The following is a 20,159-nucleotide window of genomic DNA, read 5'->3' on the forward strand; positions in this document are numbered from 1 at the left end:
GCAGGTACCCGGCTATCGCGTCCTTGGCTCGCACCCGCAGGCAAAGCTCGCACCCGCTCCTACGCCGCATTCTGCCTGGCACTGCGATTTTTTAACCTCAACTCTACTTTCGCATGGCGCTCCGCGATTGGTAAATCTCTTCGGCCACACTGCGCAAACTCTCGCGGGAATGCAATGCTAATGCCATGCTATTAGCCACTGCGCACAAAGTATTCTCTCCCATCCGTCGGCCGAATCGCTGTCCCTGCCTGTGTGGCTGGGAGCCTCCAATCTCATCTCTCACATGCGGTCTCAAAGCACGTCGCATTTGCATGCTCGTACCTACATATGGCCAGCGTATACCTACATCCGCCGGTGCCTCATGTACGAAGCACGGGGTGCGAAAGGCCTGTGTGTATCATTCTCGACTCGCATGCACGGAGTGCCTCCAAGCAGCCTATAACGTGTTCGTGGCAGCCTTTCTTCGCCTCAAATGTCTCTCGTCTGCAGCATCGCAAGCCCGCTGGGCGGCGAATAGCGCCCACGCTCAAGCCCACCCACAGGGGTGAAGGATGAGCTCTGGCGCCCATTCAAATTTCAGCATCACTGAGAGGCTTCGACACCTGATCCGATTGCCTCGCCTTGTGCCTTATCACGCTGCGCTTTGCTTCCCCCATTTCTGCGTCCCCACAGCGCTATGCCCGTGGTGGCTACTCGCCGCCGTCCGGCTTCAGCATCAGCGCGCAGCTACTCTCCACAGCAGGCAAGACGACACGCACCAAGCAGTTGAATGGCACAGCTTTAAGCTACTCTCCCTTCCAGGGGGCCCGTGAGAAAGAGAAAACTTGAGACCATCGCATATCCACCCCACATGCCGACCCAGTACCCCAGCGAATTCCTTCAGCAACGACCAACCAGCGTGCGCCAGAGTCGCTCTAGACGCAGGAGAAGCGATTCGCAGGAGGTGCCAATATACACTAGGGACGCGTCTCGTACAGTGCTGCTACCCACCTATGAAAGTAGGATAGACAGGTATTGCTTGGCAAGCTTTGGCAAGCTTGGCTCCCCGCCAGGCCAGGAGAGCTACGAGAACGTATATCAAGTTCGAATGAATCCCTCTTAAAGAGAGCTGCTTCATGGCGCCGAGGAATATTACCCAGGAGGTGGTAAGCTCGCGTTCCAACAGCATCGATGCAGAAACCTCCGAGGCCACGTGCGTGTCACGGCCAACACCCAGCCACAAAAGCACAAAGCTTGTTGTTGGTGCTAATGCGTTCAGTTATACCGAGCACATGCTAGCAATCAGCATTGGCAGCAGACCGAAAAACATGTCAGTTTTCCAGCATTTTCATTGCCTATGCAGCCGACATCTGACAGCATGTCGATTACGGTGCACTCGTAATCGGATGCCTGCCTCTATCACTTGTGGTACCAGCAGCGTGGTGCTCGGGAGAACAGGGTGAGGACGGACCTCCTGCATGGCCTGCAATGATATCCTTGCGCGTTCTAAAATAAGGCCGCTGCAATGAGGGCGCTGCAATGTCAGTTTCGCTTGGGATTCCAAAGATATTCGTACAAGCACGGCGCTTCCGGCAATCGAAATTACAGTGCACAGCGCTGAAAGATCCGTGTTCAGCCTCCAAATATAGATACTATGTACCAGTTTGCGGAAACTTATCCATGGCGAAGGGATCAACCCAATGCGAGCCAATGCATACTTAATCGCCGCTCGGCGTCAAGCGTCAAACGCAGTGCAGAAACAGCTGAGCTGACTTCATTTCGGACCGTGAGAGGCTCCATATTTAATGGTAGGTAATTAATACCTAATCATGATTATGAAAGATCCTAGCCCATTCGGACACAGCTATAGGTCAGCCTCACTGCCAGCTCTAGGGCCCTGGAATGCAAATTATCGGGTTGTCTTTGGTGTTTTCCACAGGGCACTGTCTGCTGCTATTACATGGTAGTACATATACACATGCTTCATCCTTCGTGGCGGATGACTCTTTAATTCCCCGCACAGTCAGCTCTGAGATTAGAGGCGGATCATGAAATTCGCCCGCAGTGCTACCTTCAGTTGCGGATGGAATTGGCTGAAAATAGCGAGCGTGAATCGGATCATATCTTCTGCCACCTCCTGGAAATGATTCCTCGTCGGTGTCAGCCGCGCCCGCTCGCAAACTTTACAGCTTACTCATTAGGATACTACCCAGCTTTCGTACTCCACGTCCATGTACAAGTAGCACCTGCAAGGACATCTTTGGTAGCCCGAGGACAGTCATGGTAGGAGTCCGCCGCCGATCGCCCTGGGGCCGATGTTACCGGCTAAGACCAGTGCAGTACGACGCTGCCGGATCGAAGCTGGTGGCTTGTTTTAGAGCCAGCCATTCTATGTAGGGGAGCCCCTGGATCCAGCACAGCCCGACAGGGAATGCACGTGGTTCTGCCAGAATCATCAGCCGTCTCCAATCAGTCGCTTCCAGATTCAACCATCCATTGACGGCACGGAGAGTGTGAGGCACGATGTGACGGGCCGTTTTGACAGTTCATTTTCGTCCAGCGAGGGGGGTGGTGCGTTTCTTTGTGCAAAGATCATCCAATGGTGTTTGAAGGATTCAGGTGACCGTGGTCGAGCAATCTCAGCCTTTCGCCTGGCACAAACTTGCCCCCCCTTCAAAGAGACAAGGCATTTACCAGGGCTTCATCTTCTTCTAATGGACTCGGCTCAAACAGACTACACAAGATTTATGGAGACAAGCCATGGGCCACAACACTTCATCCACAAGCAAATGGAGCAGCAAATGTCTTTTTTTTTTTTTGACGCTCCTGTACTCTCTCTTATAAGACACTGTGGAAGCATTCCAGAATTGCTACTGGGCTCCAAAATTAGAGGCGCTTGTTAGTTCGTGAAAAAAAAAAAAGTCTCAGATCATCCCTGCATAGAGGACGACTCGCATATTAGCAGCATGTCGCAAACTTGCAGCCGAAGGGCTAGTCAGTAGCCATATCGCCACGAACTGCAAGGTCCAAGCCTATCCTGGCTGGGTCTCTCGCCTGGCGGCGGTTTGCTGTTGCTTGGCCGCCGCTGGGCCGAGCACTAGAGCCAGCATCACGACGGGTTGGGGGCTTTATCTTACTGGCTAAGCAAGGGCTTCGAAAATTAATAGCACCAACGGCTGTTGTTAATAGCAATGACAATAGGTAAGTAATGAGACTAAAACACGGAGCACACGGTTAGGGCGGAACTCCTTATTAGTGCCAGTAGTACAGAGTAGCTATCACTAATTCCTGCTAACATAATGCTAACGCAAGCCATAGGTACTATGACAGATACTGGATATGATGATTTTCTCAAATGCGTCGCAAGAAGCCAGCGAGATCGGGAGTTCGGAGAGTCGGTGGCGCGCATTGCACCGGTCATTCCAATGTTGTGGCAACTCGTGATCCAGCTGGGTACAGTCCTGCAGTAGCAGTTGCTGATACGGAGACAATTTTTCACGTCCCAGTATCGACACTCAGCTTGCCCTGCGGCGCACGGTTCACCTTGCATGAGCTCAAAGTCGATGGAGTGGGCATCCGTTAATAAGGTAGGGAGGGTGCTCAGTCAGGACATTGGCAGCATCTAGGCCTACGGGGTAGCGTTAGTATCCTCAACTACTACTATCTCCTACCATCATCCTCCACTTGTGGCTAAACCCCCTTTCAAACACTCCCAATTACCCTCTCGTGGCCTTATCAAAGTTCATGCGTCCCAAGGGTCGCTTTGCGTATTCCCTAGATGCTTTGCGTGGTCTTGAGAGGGCGTATCTATTGATTGCCCAACCCACAAGATTAGAGGGCCCGATAGCCGTGTACAACTATGGCGATATGCTCTCAGTTACCTACTCAGGTATTACATGAACGAGATTAAGCTAGCTCAAGGCATTTGATTGTCTGACTCGCAAGCTGAAGCAATGTATAAAGAGTGAACAAACTTTTTTTTTTCTTAGTAAAGATACCATTAGACTTGATATTTTAGACTTCCTAGATGGGTAGATGGATGGTAATGATGCAGTTAACAATTGCTATGCACTGTTAAGAGATGAGTCCAGTAGACTACGCTATATACTCTGATAGATGCTCTGTGCTAAGCAAGTCTCTAATCAAGCCTCTCATTGGGCCAAAGCAAGACAACCCTGTTTGCCCATTAAGAGAAGATCGCTGTTGAAATATATCCGCTTTGTTCTCTTCTTCTTTGGAAGATCTGTGCTCATCTTCTCTCCATGGTTAGGTAGCGAGTTTCGCCCAACCAAAAATGCCATGTATTTTCTACAGTGCCCCTCGTGCCGTCGCGTCGTTTCAACTCTGTGCGAAGATCTTCTTCTGCTCTTTATATAAATATAGTTATATATGTTGGTTGTTGGTCATAGTGTATGAAAGTGTACTGGTGCACATGGCTAATTAGCACGGAATAGTATATTCTTTGTCCTACCCCTCTCCATACAAATCGCCCGTGCGGGATATGCTGAGATTGATCTTCGTCTTATTTACCCTACACATCATCAGATGAGACGACGGAGCTCATAACTGCACCCTCCCGAGTAGTAAACCGGGACGGGAGAGTACACCCGTATCTGTGCTTTGTATGAGATGAGACGTCCATATAAATAAGACGGCTGTTTTCGTGCACGTTGCACGCTAAATCACTACAAGTTCGTAGCTTGCCTCTTTGTTTCAGAGGGATTGGACCGCTACGCACCTGGTTACATCATTGTCTTGGAGGGCAAATGCACACACATGTTACATAGATAGGTTACAGGCAACAAGGGGTGTGTCACGTCACCTTTCGACGATGGGTCGAACCATACCGTTTTCTCTTTGTGCCGGGTAGTTTATTCAAACTGGTTCAGATAGAGAGATGCCTATATGTTTAGCACGGTGGCTCACAAGCTACCGCCTCTAGAGGTTCATGGGTATCCGCGATGTCGGGACTGATGGACTGACGACTGCTACATGTAGTGTGATGCACAAGGTAGGTTAGCGGAGATATATCATCTCGTGTGCTCTGTAGATGTGATTCCTCAAAGACCTTGGTACTACGGTGGCGGGGTCTCTATCACGATGCCCGCGTCCCACTCCATCATCACACGGGCATGTCGATGCCGTCAGAGGAAAGGAAAGGAAAAGAACGGTAAAGAAGTAAAATATCTCCTCGGCAGTGGTGTCAGAGAAAGCTGATGGTCTTCTTAATGCAATGCAAGACACGCTGGCAGACTAGCATCTAAGCTCGCTATTCGCTGCCCATCCCTGCACAGCCTGCAGCCAAGAGAGATCGGTGCATGAGGAAGAGGAAAAGAAGAAAACTTTGGGAATGAGAAGCGAGGGTTGTTGACGTGGAATCCTGTCGACCTGCAGTTGGAAGGGCTTTTTCTTTCTTGCTCTACTCTTGTTTTGACTCTGGCTCTGCATCCACATCCAGTCTTTGGCTGTTTCTGCTCATGGGGTTCGGAGATGGATCGGTGATGGTGGGTGCCGTGCTGAGAGCATGTTTCAACCGCTGCGATGCACAGGCCTGGTGGTGCTCACAAGACCATCACCATCAACACCATTCAGTGTTTATGTGGAGGATTGATCTGTAAGTTATCGGCTGTCACTCCATACTCATACCGTAGAATCTACCTAGTAGGTAGTAAGTATATCGCTGCGCTGTAGTCTTTCCATCTGCTCTGCCTCAGGCACTTCTGCACGTGACGCTGTCCTTCAAAGCCGCAGTGAAGGCAACATCTTCCCAGTTTTGCTTCAGACAGAAAAAGTCCAAATAGCATTAATCATGCATCACGATTCAATCGTTTTCCAGCATTAATCTTTCTGCTCTCCTTACTCCGCGCACTGCACACCAACAAACTTTCCCAGCAATTATTAAGTTGGCGCCGCCTCGGTTGTTCGACCTCTTCAGTGGGCCACTTCGAGTCATAGTACAAGCGCAGAAGCTACAGCAGATCGTCTCTGCTCTGTACTCTGTATGGCGGGTCTTGTGCCTGTACAGTCAGCGCTTCAATCTCACCAGCTGCAGCCCCAACCAGACCGACTGGCTGGGTAGAGGCGGTCTCAGCATCACCAGAGCTGCATTTATACTGCCAGTCAACATTCACATTGTCTCGCCAGTTCCTCTCGTAATAAAAGCCTCTTTTTAAGGACTCGTGCCTCATCCATCCTACAAAATAGGTTGAACTGAATTGGTTTCACCATCAGTCTAGAAATATTCTCCATACCCTTGTCTGGCTCCGAAACCTTCAGGGATCCCCCGCCACTGCCAATTCACCTTGCAGGAAGACAGACGCGCGCGACCGTTCTGCCCCCCTTGGCTCTGCGTCCGAAGGCGAACCGATCCTGTCCTTTGCACCAGGTTTCCATCATCGTGACAGAGCGACGGCCGAACCGAACTGAGTCTGAAGTTGCGAGCGGCTTACAACTCCAGGCCTGTGTCAATCTCATATCCCGCCTTTTCGCCACACCGACTTGCTGTGCCAAATACCTAGTCTTTGCTGCTGCCACCGCTCCTCCATCGAGCCACTCCCAGTGACGACTGCGATACGGCCGAATTCCCCGAATTCGAAAGGTTCGAGGCCGTGCCGGTAACTGAGCTTGCTGGAAGCGAGCGCATGGCATCTCCATAGCGGCGCTGAGCTGCAGGATATTGTTCTCGGCTGGGCTTGCATCGCGCGCATCAGCGATACCAGACGGCATCATGAGCACCGACAGAATCAAGGTCCCGCCCAATGGGGTCGAATTCAAGACTGTCTTGTCGCCAATTACCCCTACGATACCCACTACACCCTTCCTGACCAGCTTTACACCGTTGGTCACTGTCGTTGGCTTCCATCATGCGCGGGGCCCTGAGGTTGAGAGCTGGTTTGGAGTCGAAGAAGGCGTTGATCCGGCTGTCAAGTATGGTTGGACTCTGCTGCCGTTCATGGCGCTGAGTGACGGAGCGCATGCGTATGCCATCATCTTTCCTCTTCGTTGCACTGCGAATACTAGGACGGCGCGCTGACTACTATTCATAGCTCGGAAGAAGACTTCTCCTACTTTACGTTACTACGACCCGAGACGGACGATGAGCCGGCGACATCTCTTTTCGGTATATCATGCACTCGCCAACTCGATTCCTCGCAACTTATAAACCGGCCTGCCGATGTAACTCGTTCAACCGTCCAGAAGGCGGTTGTCGTCATCGCCGACAGTCCCCAGTTCTTTGGCATGCTGAGACAGCGCCTGAGCGTAGTCACGCAGGCATGGTTTGCGCAGCGAGAGTTTACAGATGTCGAAATTTTGCACAGGTTCCAGGAAAGCCTCGCGGATGAAAAATCCCGGGGTATCTTGCAAGAGGAGGCTCAGCGTGACCAGTACCTGGGTATGAGTCTGCGCGAGCTTATCCACGAGTTCAAATCGCAAGCATTGGTGTTGCTCAAATGCTGTCTTCTTCAGCCCAAAGTCAGTAGTTTTCACATTCATATAAGCTATTTGCGGATGGTTGTCTTTTGCGGGGGGAACGGACATGCTAACAACCGGCGTAGATGCTTTTCTTCGGATCGCGATGTGATCGGTTATGCATGGTCCAATTTTCTCTTATTTCATTGATACCCGGACTCATTCGAAACCTTCAAGATTGTGCGGATCCTGAATTAAACAACCACGAAAAGAAGCTCGCACAACCGACAAGTCTACAAAGTAGTAATCGCAATTCACTCCTAACTTTTATGGGACTGCCATTGCAGATATTTGGTAAAGTATGCACTACCGCTCATTCCTCGCTCCTAAGAGTGTCCTGTTCTTACGTATAATTGAACTTAGGGAAGCATGTTTGGCCCATATACCCCATTGCAGCAGCTTGATCTACTGGCCGACGTCGGCACCAAATCATACCTTGTTGGTAGCACCAATTCACTTCTTCTCCAACAAAAAGACCGCTATAGCGATATCATCATTAACCTCGATGACAACACGATTAATATTACGTCGCCTTCTTTGAGAACGGCACTGTCATTAACTGCAGCAGACAGAAGGTGGATCGACAATTTAACCCTCGCAGTTAATGACACTTGGGACGAGTCCAACCCTAGCACCCCAAAGACGATGCAATATGCGGGAAGCGAAGAATACATTCGGGCCCAGTTTGAAGCCTACATCATTGGCCTTATATCCTCAGTCAAGTTCCACAATTATCTCATTTCCAATGCTGCGGCCCTTCGCAACACAGCAGAAAGTGACCCCGCCGTCGACTTTGGCCTTGATTGGGTGGAGGCGTGGTCACGCACGGAGAACTATCGCATGTGGGACGCTCATACTGATACAAATCTTTTTTCTGTTTCTGAGCCGAGGCACCCCTGTGCCGGTGGCCTTACCATCGAAGATGTTCAAAGGCGTATAGCGGAGCAAGTGAAAGAGCTTCATATAGATGAACGCCTCGCCCAAGGTCGTGATATTCTGGGACGAAACTTTGCTGCTGGTCGGGAGAAGGCGTCAACAATGCTAAACAGGCTGTATAACGACGTGGAGCAGATGCGGGAGGCACAGCGCCGTCGCGCAGAAGAAGCTGCCAAAGCCAATGCAGCTAACAGCAACGGAAACAGCAATGGTAATGGCAACGGCAACGGCAACGGCAACGGCAACGGCAACGGCAACGGCAACACAGATGCCACCAAGGCGCCAGAAACACCGACTGTGAGCAGCAGAGCCAGCGCTTACATGGCAAGCTGGACCTCGTGGGCTGGCGAGAAGCGCAAAAATGGCGGATGGGGTGCAAGCTGGGGTAAAAAGAAGACTGCTGATCAAACGGCCTCGATGCCCACGAGCCCCATCGAAAAAGACTATCAGTTTGTCAACATGATTGGCTCTTCACGAGGCAACTCAACGGAGGCCTACAGGCCGATGACGCAGGGGAGCTTTAGCGAGAGCATCCTCTCCGCCGCAGACAGCGACCGACCTGGCACGGGTTCCTCAGGCGCTGATGTGTCGGCCCCTTTGACACAATACCCTAGGGAGTTTGACGATGGCTTTCACGAGGAGTCAGTGGTTGGCAATGGTGGGGCGAAGCTTAGAGACTAAACAGTGATGTGCATTAAAGAGGGAGGCTGTTTGTTTTGTTTTGTTGCGTTTGTTTTATTGCTTGTGTGTTTTTATAAGAGAGCAAAAGGAAGCATGATTTGGATATATATATATATTTAGATAGACAGTGTATTTGATATACGAAACGGATGACGAGGGACATTGGACCAGAAACAGAAAGAAGAAAGAAAGAAAGAAAGAGCTAGGGAAATAACAGGACATGATGAATGAGAAATGGCATTGATGGGCTTGGGCTGCTACATTGGATTTGGAAACGAAAAGTACCTCATCGACGAGAAGAATACAATATATCAAATTCCTATACCAAACAAAGCCTATTTACTGTTAAAAATGCATTTACTATCTAAGATGCATCTACTATACAAGACACAGTTTTTTTTTTTTTTTTTTTTTTTTTTTTTTTTTTTTTTTTTTTTTTTCAGATACTATCAATGCGATCAGCGGAGGCACATCAAGAATCCAAGGTCATATATTCTCTATTAAGCTACTGTAGGCGCATCACCACCATGATCACCACTATGAAGAAATAGAAGAAGCGTGCAAGTAAAGAGAGAGAAACGCAGACATGGAAAGAAAAATAGAAGACGGCCCATGCCTCAGTACCACTCTTGCTAGTTCCAATCCCAAGAACAATATGAAAGGATCTACGGATGATATAATAACCGTTTTGGGCGTGCAAAGAAGGGTGTAAATTTGTTTCCTTTTTTTCTTCGGCGATTAAACATGCCTATATCGAAGGGGGTGGCAAAAAAAAAAAGAGAAGATATAAAGCAAATGATGCCTGTTAACAAAATCTCCGTAAAAGTTTTCTACCGGAGGTAATAAAAAACGAATAATTTTATGCTAAGTAGCCCAATTCATCATCGTCCAGACGCTCCAGATACTCCTTGTCCAGGAGTATTTCTATACACTTCTTAATATCACCAACCTTGGGGACGAAGCGAGAACGGATCTGGTTGATGGTCTCGCTCACTAGTTGCGTGTGCTTCATCTTCTTTCGAGCCTTCATGATACGGACAATCGCGGACTATTGAACATAGATTAGCATTTGGCATTTCATCATGGAGGGGACAAACAAGTATGAGGTTAGGGGGGAGGGGGATAAGCTAGCTTACCTGCAAGACTAATTTGCGGTCCTCTTCGATAGTCTTGTTTGTCTCGACCTCTTCCTGCTTCGCCTCCTTGACACCGCCAAGGTTAAGATTTACTCTTATCTTTTTGCTCTTGAAATCATAGTTGAGACGGAATGTCTTGCCAGGCCCAGGCTTATCGCCGCCGTCCATCAGCAGCACCTTGGCCTTGAGAATAACAGCTAGTGCCTGATCGAGCACCTCTGAGCTCAGCTGGGTAGCGCTAGAAATGTCGTCGTATGAATATGTATCGTTCTCGTTAAACAAGAGGAGGATAGACATTTGATAGATTGAGACCTGGAAAGTGTAGGGCGTCTTGCTGTTCTTACAGTAACCGGCCTTGATCTCACCCTTGCAAAGATGCCACAGCCAGGTAAGCTTGCGGCCGTCATGCTTGTGCTTGTAAAAGCGAACGAATCGCTCAATTTCTGCAGCAATCTCCGGAGGCGGGTCAAAGTGAGTGCTCGGCGGCGTCAACGGCCAGAAACCAGTTCCCAAAATGGAGAAGGTTGAGTCTACAGCCTTTGCGTTGCCGACGCTCTCTAGATGATCTCTGAATTCCTTGTTTAGATCCTTTGAAATTTGCATGTCTTGGAACATACGCTGAAGCTTGTTAGTGTATTCAAATCCACAAGCTTCTTTTAGCTTGGAAATCATGCTTGTCTCGGCATCATCGGACGAAGAGTTGCTGTGTACCAGTCTCCTGGCCAGCATACGGGAATAGAACTTTTGGAAAACATCCTTGTCCTCAATGTACTTGAAGACGGTCATAATCTGAGACAGCGTCCGCTCCAGATCCGCCTCTTCAATGCTTGTGGTGCTCTTTCGTAAGAGAACATCTGTGTACTTGGCCAACAGCTCGGGAGACTTATTAGAGCCAGACTTGCACACCTCGTTTCGGTTGACGAATTCGCGGCAGGCATTATCTAGAGACCGCGTGAACTCGGGTTCATCGTTGAAGGCTCGCTTGACTAAGCCCTGATACTGAGTGTGAATCTCAAGCAGGGCATCGACATAGACTTTGGGTTCTAACTTGTCCCCTTCAGACGACTGAACCTTTTGAACCGCGGCCAAGCCTGCCTTTCGCACATGAGTCTCGAATCTGGTGCGCAGTGGATCTAACCCATCAGGAATGCGAGATAGTAAACTATACATTCTCGCCATGTCTTCTTCCCGGTCGTTATCCAGAAGCACCTGGAACTCTTCCCTAAGCAGTGCCGAATGATCGGCGATGAGAGCTTGATTGCAGCACTTTTTCAACGGGATGGCAATGTCCCCGTGCAAGTACATATTGACACGCTCCTCTTCTTCAGCTAATCGCATCTCCGCCTTCTTCATATACTCGACGACGCTGTTCTCAGCCACAAACTGCTTGGACTCGGCTTGGTAGAACTCCTTGGTCGCAGCCAAAAAAGGGCGTTCGAAATGGAAGCGGTAGACGTCGAGAGTCGACTTGGATGGATCGGCCTCGTCCAGTCCGAGAGAGACAAACGAATCGACGACCTGTTTGATCTGGCCGTATTCAATAGTCTCACCACTCCTCTGCTTCTCCACCAATTTGAGAACGGCGTCCATGACTTTCTCGGATACCTGCTCAAACAGCACCTTTCGCCATTGAACAAGATGCAGGGTGTACACATCGTATATGTTCTTCTTGCCTTCGTCAATTTCCCGTTTGACCCAGTGCCTATTAAGATACTGGAACAGGTGGTGAATGTATTTCGCAGCGACGGTGTATCGGTTCCACTCCCGTATGTAGTAGGCCAATAGGGCTTCGTCTGTATGCGACTTGGACGACTGAACGAGGGCCGCCAAGTGTTTCTGGAGATATTGGATTAGATGGTTGTAGAGATCTTCACCTAGCAAGTGTGCTATTCAACGGGGAAGAAAGAAGCAAGTATGTTAGCGGGAGTTTGGCTCGGGGGAGATGGAACGTTGACGAACCTCCACGATGACTGGTGGTCATGCTCGGGCCGCTGAGGCCAACGGCCTTTTGTGAAGTGCAGAAGTTATGGACGGCGCTATGGCAGTGTGAGCAGTCGAGTCTGAATCCGAGCGAGGATGCAAAGCGAAAAGCAGGAATGAGATTCACGAGGCCACGTACGTATACACTCCCATGTACATTTGCATGTCCATGCCCTGCTCGAGATCGGTCATGATTCGGGTGATGCCATCCTCGAGGTACTTCCATCTACAGCGGCGGTTAATGTCTTGCCGGCGGCTTGCATTGCCCGATCATCAGCCTCGACTCACGTTGCATTGATGTCCTCGCGGTTGGGCACCGGAGGCATCCCCATTCTGGTCACCATGGCGAAGCGTAAGGCGGAAGGCGGGGTGAAGAGTGACGCTCTGCGGCTCGCGTGGGTGGACTGGTTGGCGACGCAAGCAGCAGACGGGCCGCCTCTTCAGCTGGGGATTTCGAAAAGAGCGAGGCGGTGGAGATGGGGAGAGAACAGGCCTTGCGTCGACGGCAGCGCTGTGGTGCGTTGGGGACGGGCTGCGGGTTCTCGGAAAGGCTGTTTGGGCGACGAAACTCAGCGGTGATGCTCACGCCTCATCAGCCGGCGAGGCAGTGGGTCGCTGTATTGGTTCGAAGCGGGCAAAGCACGGCGCGGCTGAGCTCGACGCGAGGAAGTAGAAAAAGGCGCGTTTGCTGCTCCCTCGACTGGACTCGCCGCAAAGACGGAGATGGAAGAAAGAAGGAGGAAGAAACGGGCAGTCCAGGGAGGCTGCGAGGAGCTTGGCCAAAGACGTAATGATGAGGGATCAATCAGGCAGTAAAGCCAAAGCCAAAGCCAAAGCCAACATCCGCCAAAGCTGCTGCGGCTGCTGTGCTGGAGCACGTTGCAAGGCTCCGGGCCAGCTGGAAGCGGCTTAGCGCCGGTTTCTGCCTTGTCCAGCCGCCTTTTTGGCCTTTTTGGGGGCCGCCTTTGTGCCTGTTGGCGCGACTAATGCACTCAGCAAGGGACCACCACTGCTGCTAATTCACTATGCTGGGGCTGCCTGCTGCTGCTGCCTTGGACAATGGCCAGCGATGGTATCGCAGCAGCCGTTGGTGGAGATGCAGCCACAAGAAGGGGAAGAGACATTGATGACTAAATTTTTGTGACGCAAATAACTCGGAGAGGCTATGAGTCCATTTCCTGCGGCTGCGTCTGTGTCTGTGACGGCCGTGCTGTTGACCACATGGCGTTGGCATAGAATGGTTATCAAGCTGCATAGGTATTTGTAGAGTTTATAACAAACTCTGACTCTGGATATAAGTAGAGAATCTACTAGAGATGATGACATCTCCTAGATGTAGTAGCGTTAATTGGATATAACCACATCCACTCGATATGATGACCTCTACTAGACATAAAACATCCACAACACTACACCCGCGACTAGGAGAAGAGAAACATTACAAGATGAAATAAGCATTATAGTGTAACCTTTATCTCATGTACATGTAGAGTACAAGTATTAGCTTGATGGCATACACAAGCAGAGCGCCCAACCATCTATTCATCAAACTTCGTTCATTTCGTAATGATATGCATGTTAGTTGCACCGCTTTTGTAACGCCATACAGAGTCCAGCCCCCGAAAAAAATGATAAAACGCTGAGAACGAGACCCACCCATGAAAAACAGACAAACCAATCCCAATGTATAATAGGTGTACGAATATGTACGCTGCTGACGCTTCTGTTCGAATGTACGTTGTCTGGCACTTCTGGCACTCTAGTACCCTCACCTAGTTTCCTCCTCGCGGCCCCCAAGCCGTTCAACCACTCGGAAAATATTGACGGTCAAATTCGCAGTCCATGCTACAAGGCCGAGAAGCATGACGGATGCAAGACCCTCAGATAACCCAAGGATATCCTGGTCGCCAAATTGGTGGTAGACGACGTGCTCAAACGCTAGAGCTGTGCATGCTGACTTAAAGATGATGAAAAACAGGTCCAGCAGTATGAGAGACATTTTGGAGGTGGCAGAGCGCAACCCAAGCGGCTTCCCCGTATACTCGTCCCATATCATGTATCCGTTGAAAGGGATAGATACACAGTCTACCACAATTGCGAAAATAGACTGCGTGCGCTCAGAACCGTCGCCAAAGACCTTGGTTTCCTGCTGAAACATTCTTATAGCAATCGCCAAAGCTACCGTGGACATGATGATGACGACCAATCGGAAGAGCAAGGGAGAGAGGGAACTGTTGAGCATTTGCCCCCATACACGCTTAGAAAAGGCAGATTTGCGCCGCCGGTCGTGCTTATCGGCTGCGTGCAAAGGCAACTCCGTCTCCTTGTTGAAGTTGGGCTGCAGCTGGTTGAGAGCCTCAATGTCGATGATTTCGCTCTGTTCGTTCCGAGGGCGTCCCCAAGCCGATGACCGTATGAAATCTGCCCACGAAACTGACGGCTGTTGGAACATGGAAGGGTGGGACGAAACTATAACGGGCTCAGCGGATCGAAGGTGATCCCATTTTCTTCCTCGTGCCGATGCTCGTCCATACTTGAACAGGTGTGGTATACGGCCGCGCTCGTTCTGGGGAGGTCCCAGCTTAGGGTCATCCCAAGAGACGAACCCGTCCTTCGAGACTCGTCGTTGGGGTGGCTGGGGGATGGAATTGCGCTGAGGCGCGGTAGAGCGTTGAGGGGGGTTGAGCAATCGCTGTTGCTCTTCGGTAATCGGTCCACGTCGCTCATCGTTGGCGACAACCCAGGCTATGGAGAGAGGGAGGATGTTAGTATTTGCTTCTGGCAGCCCGGAGTCACCGGTACAGTCGCAAAGTGGTCCTTACGGGGCAATGTTCGCGCAGTACGCAAGCGAGGATTTATGAAGTCTGTTGAGGTGCTCAGTGGCCTTGTGGAAGGGGGGGATCTGGACGAGGTCGACGGCCCAGCCTCCGTCTGGGGCGTCGAAGACGTCATTGTTTTTTTTTTGTTTTTTTTTTATTCCCTAGCAGCAACAGAGATGCGGTTTGAAGCTTGTAAGTGAAGGACGGCGCACACTCCTAACGGACTCGGGCTGGAGGAAAAAGATTAATTAATACAGCAATTGGCGTGTCACGGAGGCGCCGCCTTGTATAGGGAGATATAAGGCTAGAGTAGCATGTTGTATGAATAGGCGTGAGGCTTGACGAGGGTGGAAGTGCGTCGACAGGCTGGAGAGACGCTGGGCCGATGGTCACACGCTTCAAGGCAGAATCTGGCAGGGCACGCACGAGGCCACGCCTGCCAAGCCGTCCCGGTGGAGAGAGCTGCGAACAAGGGGAGCCTCGAAGGGCGAGTGCATGCGCAGCGGTGCTAGCATGGCCTACGGCACGCCTAGCAGCAAAACCTTGAAAAACCGGGATCTCGAGATTGCTCGGCGCAGCTGAGCCGGCAGAGCTCCATATTCTCCGGTCGTAGAAAAGGGAATGGAACACAATGTTGGAGAGGCGCTGCTGCTAGAGCCAACCGGAGTTAGTCCTCGAGTCACCGCCCACAGGCACTAATCGGGGCGATCACAAGCTGGTCCGGGTCCCGAGAGCCTCTGACGACCCAAGATTCTGGAAAGCAACGACAAGATGTCCAGCCAGTGCCGGATCCGGGTGGAGACGTTCTTTTGTGATTGTGATGCAGTACGTAAAACATGCATGAGCGTGGTAGGAGGTACTACTGTACGGCACACCACGCAGCAATACGATGTACCTTGCAAGACTTGCATGGAGCATGCGAAGCGTTTACGACGCCGGGTCGTCGGAAGCACTCTTGGCGGAGCTACAAGTAGAAGCACTACGTACTACCGTATAATAGAGCAACAGTAGCGGGATTGGGCTGCTCCAGCGCCGCCCCATAATCCCAAGCGCAAAACTAATCGTTCTATGACGGCACGGCGCAGTTACAAGCTATCAAGTACCGGCAGTACGTATCTCTGTGTCTCTGTTGCACTACTGTACTGCCGCGGCCCAATTAACACGTCACCTGATAGCGCGCCTGTTTTTCTCTCCTGCTGCCCCGGCGCGCAACACTCGGGCGCTAAGCTTGCTGGCATGGCGACTGTGACAGCTGGACGCGGGCTCTGCTGTTGGGCGCCAAGCTGCAGTACAGCCTCGTCTCGATAGCGGGCTTGTAGGATATCGATCAAGCACCGGCGTCGCTTTGCGCGCATCATTCGAGCTGCCGCACAATCATCATCTCTTGTCTTCTCCCCTTCTTTATTTAATGCTTCACCCAATGCCATTGTTTTCCCTTATCGGAGCATACCTGGATATCGCTTCTCTCTGTTTTATCAACCTACTCTTTTTTAGTGCTTGCATTTGGCGCTGTCACCGCTCGATCCTTCCCTCCCAAACACGGGCTGGCCACCGATTCAATTCTTCTTCATCGCGCTTCTTTCGCCAACACATTTGTTTCTTTTCTCGCCTCAACAGTTCTTACGGGAAACGAACCCTCAATCTAAACGTATCGAGCTATACCATTTCACCGAGTCGACGAGAAAAGCTGCGCCCGCACACTTTTGCTGCTGGCGCTCTCGCCTAAACAAATGAAAAAAGCAGCAGCCATGCCGGCTTCGTTGAAGGAGCGATCAAGTCGGCTGCAGATGTTTGCACGCCCCAGATCCGACAACGACATCAACTCCAATGCGAATATCGATGTGCCCGCAACTGCGGCAACACAGCAGAGCCGCGAGCCAGGGCGCTATCAGAGCTCTGCTCCGGTTCTCACGTCCGTCGCAGAGCGAAGAGAGCTGGCAGACAGCGCTCGAGTGCCTGTGCCGAATGGAAATGCTCGCCAGCCTGCCGTACACCAGCGGAGATTTAGCCAGCCGCCGCCCGAATCAGTGCAGCAGTCTCATTCGCAGTCTCCGTCCAGCCGTCATATCGATATCTTTACCGGCTCCCAATTGGGCGACAGCTTTATGAATTCAGGCCTAACGACGCCGCTGTACGAGCCATCAGAGGCCGAGCCGGATCCAATAACCCAAAAGAGGCCCACTGTCGCTGTTCCTGCCACTACATCTGCTGCTCCCATTGTGAGAGCTCCTCCTCGCTACAATTTTGACAAGAAATTTCCTTCCAGTGGCGGTCTCGCCTTTCAGATTGGAGAGGATCTTCGCATGAAGGTTGTACCGGTCTCGGGCACCAAGCATCACAACCCTTCCTACATGAACGACGGTTTTAATAGAGGCGCCGCCAATGGATATAGCAGACCCGCCCCAAATTATCGAACAAGCTACACTCGACCAGAGTCATCGCCAGAGAAACAACCCAATCTGCCGTTGCGCGAAGTTAGGCTTCGACATGTGCCAAGAGCGAAGCAAATCGACTATGACGATAGACAAAAGAGGAGTGCATCTCCTGCCTATGACAACAGGGGGCGATACTTGAGAGACAGAGAGGAGGGTGGCCGCCCTGTGTCCAGATTCCAGGGGCTAGCAGAGGTGGAGATGGGAGGCAGAAGGATAGAGCTCATTGATGAAGACGAGAATAGAGACCAAGATGATGGCACGTCTACCATAGGCGGGCGTGAAGATGGACGCGAAACTCCGAGAATGAGGAGGCACCTCTTATCGCCACAACGAGCTGCTTTCGAGAACGCCTTTACAACAACCATGCCACCTTTTAGGCCGTCGGCGCCAAAAGATAGGAAGCGGAGAAGGCAAAGCCTTGACTATGATGATATGGCTTTAAGCAACATGAACTACGCTGAACTCCAAAAAGAAGCATTCGACTTTGACCCCTCCAAGTTAACGGCGCATGTTGGTGCAGGCGGCAGTGCGGACACTCTCAATGCGAAGCTGGAGCAATACCAACACCAGACTGAGGAGGAGCAGCACGTCATGTTCAAAAGTATGAATGCCGATGACTGGGAAGAAGCTGGGGATTGGTTCGCTGACCGGTTCGGCGAGATTATGCACAAGTTGCGGGTGGCCAGACGGAACAAGCGTCGAATGATACAGGAGTTTGAACAAGAGGCAGCTTCTCGAGAAGAAGCTGTCCGGCTGCAGACGGAGGCAATCGACCAGAAGCTATCCAAAATGAAGCAGGATGGCTTGCGTGTGGTTAACACTAAGGAGGGCAGCCAGCAGGTCGCCAAGTGAGTTTTGGCTGTGATTGGAATTACTTTTAATTTGCTTGCATTATTTGTCACTGGCATTTTGGAGCAGGAGTTTGGCGTATTCGAATGAATTCTTTTTTTTTTCTTTTTTTTTTACTATTATGATTCTGTTTAGGCTTGACCGGATGGAATGGGGAAACACTGGCCATGGCAAGGAGTATATCTCTGAACCTGGAGGAATGGTAGCGAGGCAAAACTTAGGCGTTGAAAGTTAACAAACGGTCGACTTGAGGGAGTAGAGATTGTTGTGGGATATAATGGAAATGTCCTAGTTGAGGTTTCTTCATCTTGCGTTATCTAAAATTCTACCGGTCTCCAAAGAAGGACACTACGTAGAAAAGAGGAAGAAAAAAAAAACACTTCTTTCATCCTTTTCCCCTCTGTTACACTCTTCCTAGGTTCCCGCATGGCCATCATTATCGTGTCGTTATTATCCTTCAGAGCTTATATCTCAACAACCTGCTTCACCTTTCTATCGCGGCCAACTATCATCCGCAGTTGTGCTCCGGGACTGTCAGGCAAAAGACCATTCCGCAGACCCTCCGAGTAAAGTTCATAAGCCGGATAATAAGCGTCCACAAACTTAACGACCTGCTCCTTGGTCATGCCGGCGTTGGGATCGCCCCTCGCCAGGCGGAGGTGCTCCTCCTGTTCCTGTCGCCAGTCGTACACGTACTCGATGTTCTCAGAATCAATGTGCAGAAAGGCGCCAAACATGTCGGTCACCTGGTCGTACTCCTTGAGCTTCTCGTTGATGGCCAGAAGATGCTCGAGACGGTGCTGGCGGAGGGTTCTGCTGGGGGCTGCGTGTTTTGCCGAGATGGCGGAGGGGGAGATGGGGCGGAAACCGACGCACCAACCTTCGAGGATAATGACTTGGAGAGGAACGTTGCTGTTGCTTTGGTTGATGGGTTTCCATGATGAGGGCGGTAGACGGTCGCCTTGGCCGGAGAAGAGGGCCTTGTCGTATTGGGGGAGAGAGGTTGGTTCGTGGCGGAGGAGAGAGGAGAAGACGGATTTCAGGAGAGGGATATCGTGGGTGCCTGAGATGTGATTTTATGAGACAAGAGTTGTGTAGGTAGCATAACAAATAGAATGGATTGGGAGTGGTTATGTGGATTGATATCATATATCATGATGTATAAGGTACTAAGGTAGACGATGTGCGTGTAAGTGGCATGTACATGTACATACCTGGCTCTCCGCGAACCTGCCACAGCGCATTATCGGGATTCGCCCGCGCCAGGGCTACCTGGTCCTCGTGCGCCAGGTAAAAATCGTCGATGCTGCAGACCAGCGTGGGGATGCCCTTCCGCTCGAGAGCTTCGGCGAGGGGCACGACGAGAGTGGACTTGCCAACGCCCTGGATGCCGTTGAGGCCGATGATGAGGGGCGGCGGCGGCGGCTGGCTGTGAGATGCTGCTTGTTGGTGTAGCTTGAGATGGTTGAGGATGAAGGGGATGCATATTGGGGATTTGTCGTCTGTGAAGGAAGGGGCCATGATTTTTTTTTTTTTCTAGCTTTCTATTTTGAAGTGTGTGAGTTGTACAGTATTGAATGATGTGTGTTTTATTTTTATTTTGTTGTATTTCATCTATATAAAAGAGGAGATGGTTTCTACATGCTGCCGCTGCCACTATGAGAGGAGCGGGTAATAGGTACTGCGCCGTCGCGGCAGCTCTAATATCCGCTTCGGAGCAGCCAAGGCGGGCTGCCGGTCCCCGGAGCCGACGGATTGATTGATGGATGCATGCATTTGGCTTCTATTAATGCACACACTTGTGTGTAGGTTGTGGAGAGGGTAGGCTACTATATATACTAATTTGCAGCAGCACTAGTAGCTGACAGAGGCAT

The 20,159-nt window shown here is 50.9% G+C and overlaps 5 protein-coding genes across 5 annotated transcripts; 2 read left to right on the top strand and 3 right to left on the bottom strand.

Moving 5' to 3' along the window:
• Positions 1-5,681: 5,681 nt before the first annotated feature.
• TrAFT101_001145 (uncharacterized protein) lies at positions 5,682-9,396 on the top strand. Its single transcript, XM_024905980.2, has 4 exons — positions 5,682-6,957; positions 7,026-7,452; positions 7,536-7,748; positions 7,813-9,396. Exons 1-4 carry the CDS (start codon positions 6,707-6,709, stop codon positions 9,064-9,066), a joined length of 2,145 nt encoding a protein of 714 aa, XP_024765388.2. The 5' UTR covers positions 5,682-6,706; the 3' UTR covers positions 9,067-9,396.
• A 112-nt stretch (positions 9,397-9,508) lies between these two features.
• TrAFT101_001146 (uncharacterized protein) lies at positions 9,509-13,016 on the bottom strand. The gene is made up of 5 exons (XM_024902302.2): positions 12,471-13,016; positions 12,322-12,408; positions 12,162-12,238; positions 10,203-12,088; positions 9,509-10,114 (listed from the first exon to the last, which is right to left on the bottom strand). Exons 1-5 carry the CDS (start codon positions 12,524-12,526, stop codon positions 9,926-9,928), a joined length of 2,295 nt encoding a protein of 764 aa, XP_024765389.1. The 5' UTR covers positions 12,527-13,016; the 3' UTR covers positions 9,509-9,925.
• Positions 13,017-13,643: 627 nt separating this feature from the next.
• Positions 13,644-15,730, bottom strand: TrAFT101_001147 (uncharacterized protein). Its single transcript, XM_024904714.2, has 2 exons — positions 15,005-15,730; positions 13,644-14,927 (listed from the first exon to the last, which is right to left on the bottom strand). The coding sequence occupies exons 1-2, from the start codon at positions 15,132-15,134 to the stop codon at positions 13,951-13,953; spliced, it is 1,107 nt and encodes a 368-aa protein (XP_024765390.2). The 5' UTR covers positions 15,135-15,730; the 3' UTR covers positions 13,644-13,950.
• A 517-nt stretch (positions 15,731-16,247) lies between these two features.
• Positions 16,248-19,415, top strand: TrAFT101_001148 (uncharacterized protein). The gene has a single exon (XM_024904716.2). The coding sequence runs from the start codon at positions 16,732-16,734 to the stop codon at positions 18,286-18,288; it is 1,557 nt and encodes a 518-aa protein (XP_024765391.2). The 5' UTR covers positions 16,248-16,731; the 3' UTR covers positions 18,289-19,415.
• On the bottom strand, positions 18,101-19,872 carry TrAFT101_001149 (uncharacterized protein). The gene is made up of 2 exons (XM_024899109.2): positions 19,500-19,872; positions 18,101-19,348 (listed from the first exon to the last, which is right to left on the bottom strand). Exons 1-2 carry the CDS (start codon positions 19,804-19,806, stop codon positions 18,750-18,752), a joined length of 906 nt encoding a protein of 301 aa, XP_024765392.1. The 5' UTR covers positions 19,807-19,872; the 3' UTR covers positions 18,101-18,749.
• Positions 19,873-20,159: the final 287 nt, after the last annotated feature.

The sequence above is a fragment of the Trichoderma asperellum genome, chromosome 1 (assembly GCF_020647865.1).
Source record: "Trichoderma asperellum chromosome 1, complete sequence".
Taxonomy (NCBI): Eukaryota; Fungi; Ascomycota; class Sordariomycetes; order Hypocreales; family Hypocreaceae; genus Trichoderma; species Trichoderma asperellum.

Bases quoted from the DNA above. Each gene is read 5' to 3' on its own strand.
- TrAFT101_001145 (XM_024905980.2), top strand. From the start codon at position 6,707: ATGAGCACCGACAGAATCAAGGTCCCGCCCAATGGGGTCGAATTCAAG. The intron at 6,958-7,025 runs GTATGCCATCAT...TACTATTCATAG, and splicing joins CTGAGTGACGGAGCGCATGC to CTCGGAAGAAGACTTCTCCT. The intron at 7,749-7,812 runs GTATGCACTACC...AATTGAACTTAG, and splicing joins CATTGCAGATATTTGGTAAA to GGAAGCATGTTTGGCCCATA.
- TrAFT101_001146 (XM_024902302.2), bottom strand. From the start codon at position 12,526: ATGGTGACCAGAATGGGGATGCCTCCGGTGCCCAACCGCGAGGACATC. The intron at 12,239-12,321 runs GTACGTGGCCTC...ACACTGCCATAG, and splicing joins ATGTACATGGGAGTGTATAC to CGCCGTCCATAACTTCTGCA. The intron at 10,115-10,202 runs GTAAGCTAGCTT...TATGTTCAATAG, and splicing joins ACCGCAAATTAGTCTTGCAG to TCCGCGATTGTCCGTATCAT.
- TrAFT101_001147 (XM_024904714.2), bottom strand. From the start codon at position 15,134: ATGACGTCTTCGACGCCCCAGACGGAGGCTGGGCCGTCGACCTCGTCC. The intron at 14,928-15,004 runs GTAAGGACCACT...CTCTCTCCATAG, and splicing joins TACTGCGCGAACATTGCCCC to CCTGGGTTGTCGCCAACGAT.
- TrAFT101_001148 (XM_024904716.2), top strand. From the start codon at position 16,732: ATGAAAAAAGCAGCAGCCATGCCGGCTTCGTTGAAGGAGCGATCAAGT.
- TrAFT101_001149 (XM_024899109.2), bottom strand. From the start codon at position 19,806: ATGGCCCCTTCCTTCACAGACGACAAATCCCCAATATGCATCCCCTTC. The intron at 19,349-19,499 runs GTATGTACATGT...ATCACATCTCAG, and splicing joins GCAGGTTCGCGGAGAGCCAG to GCACCCACGATATCCCTCTC.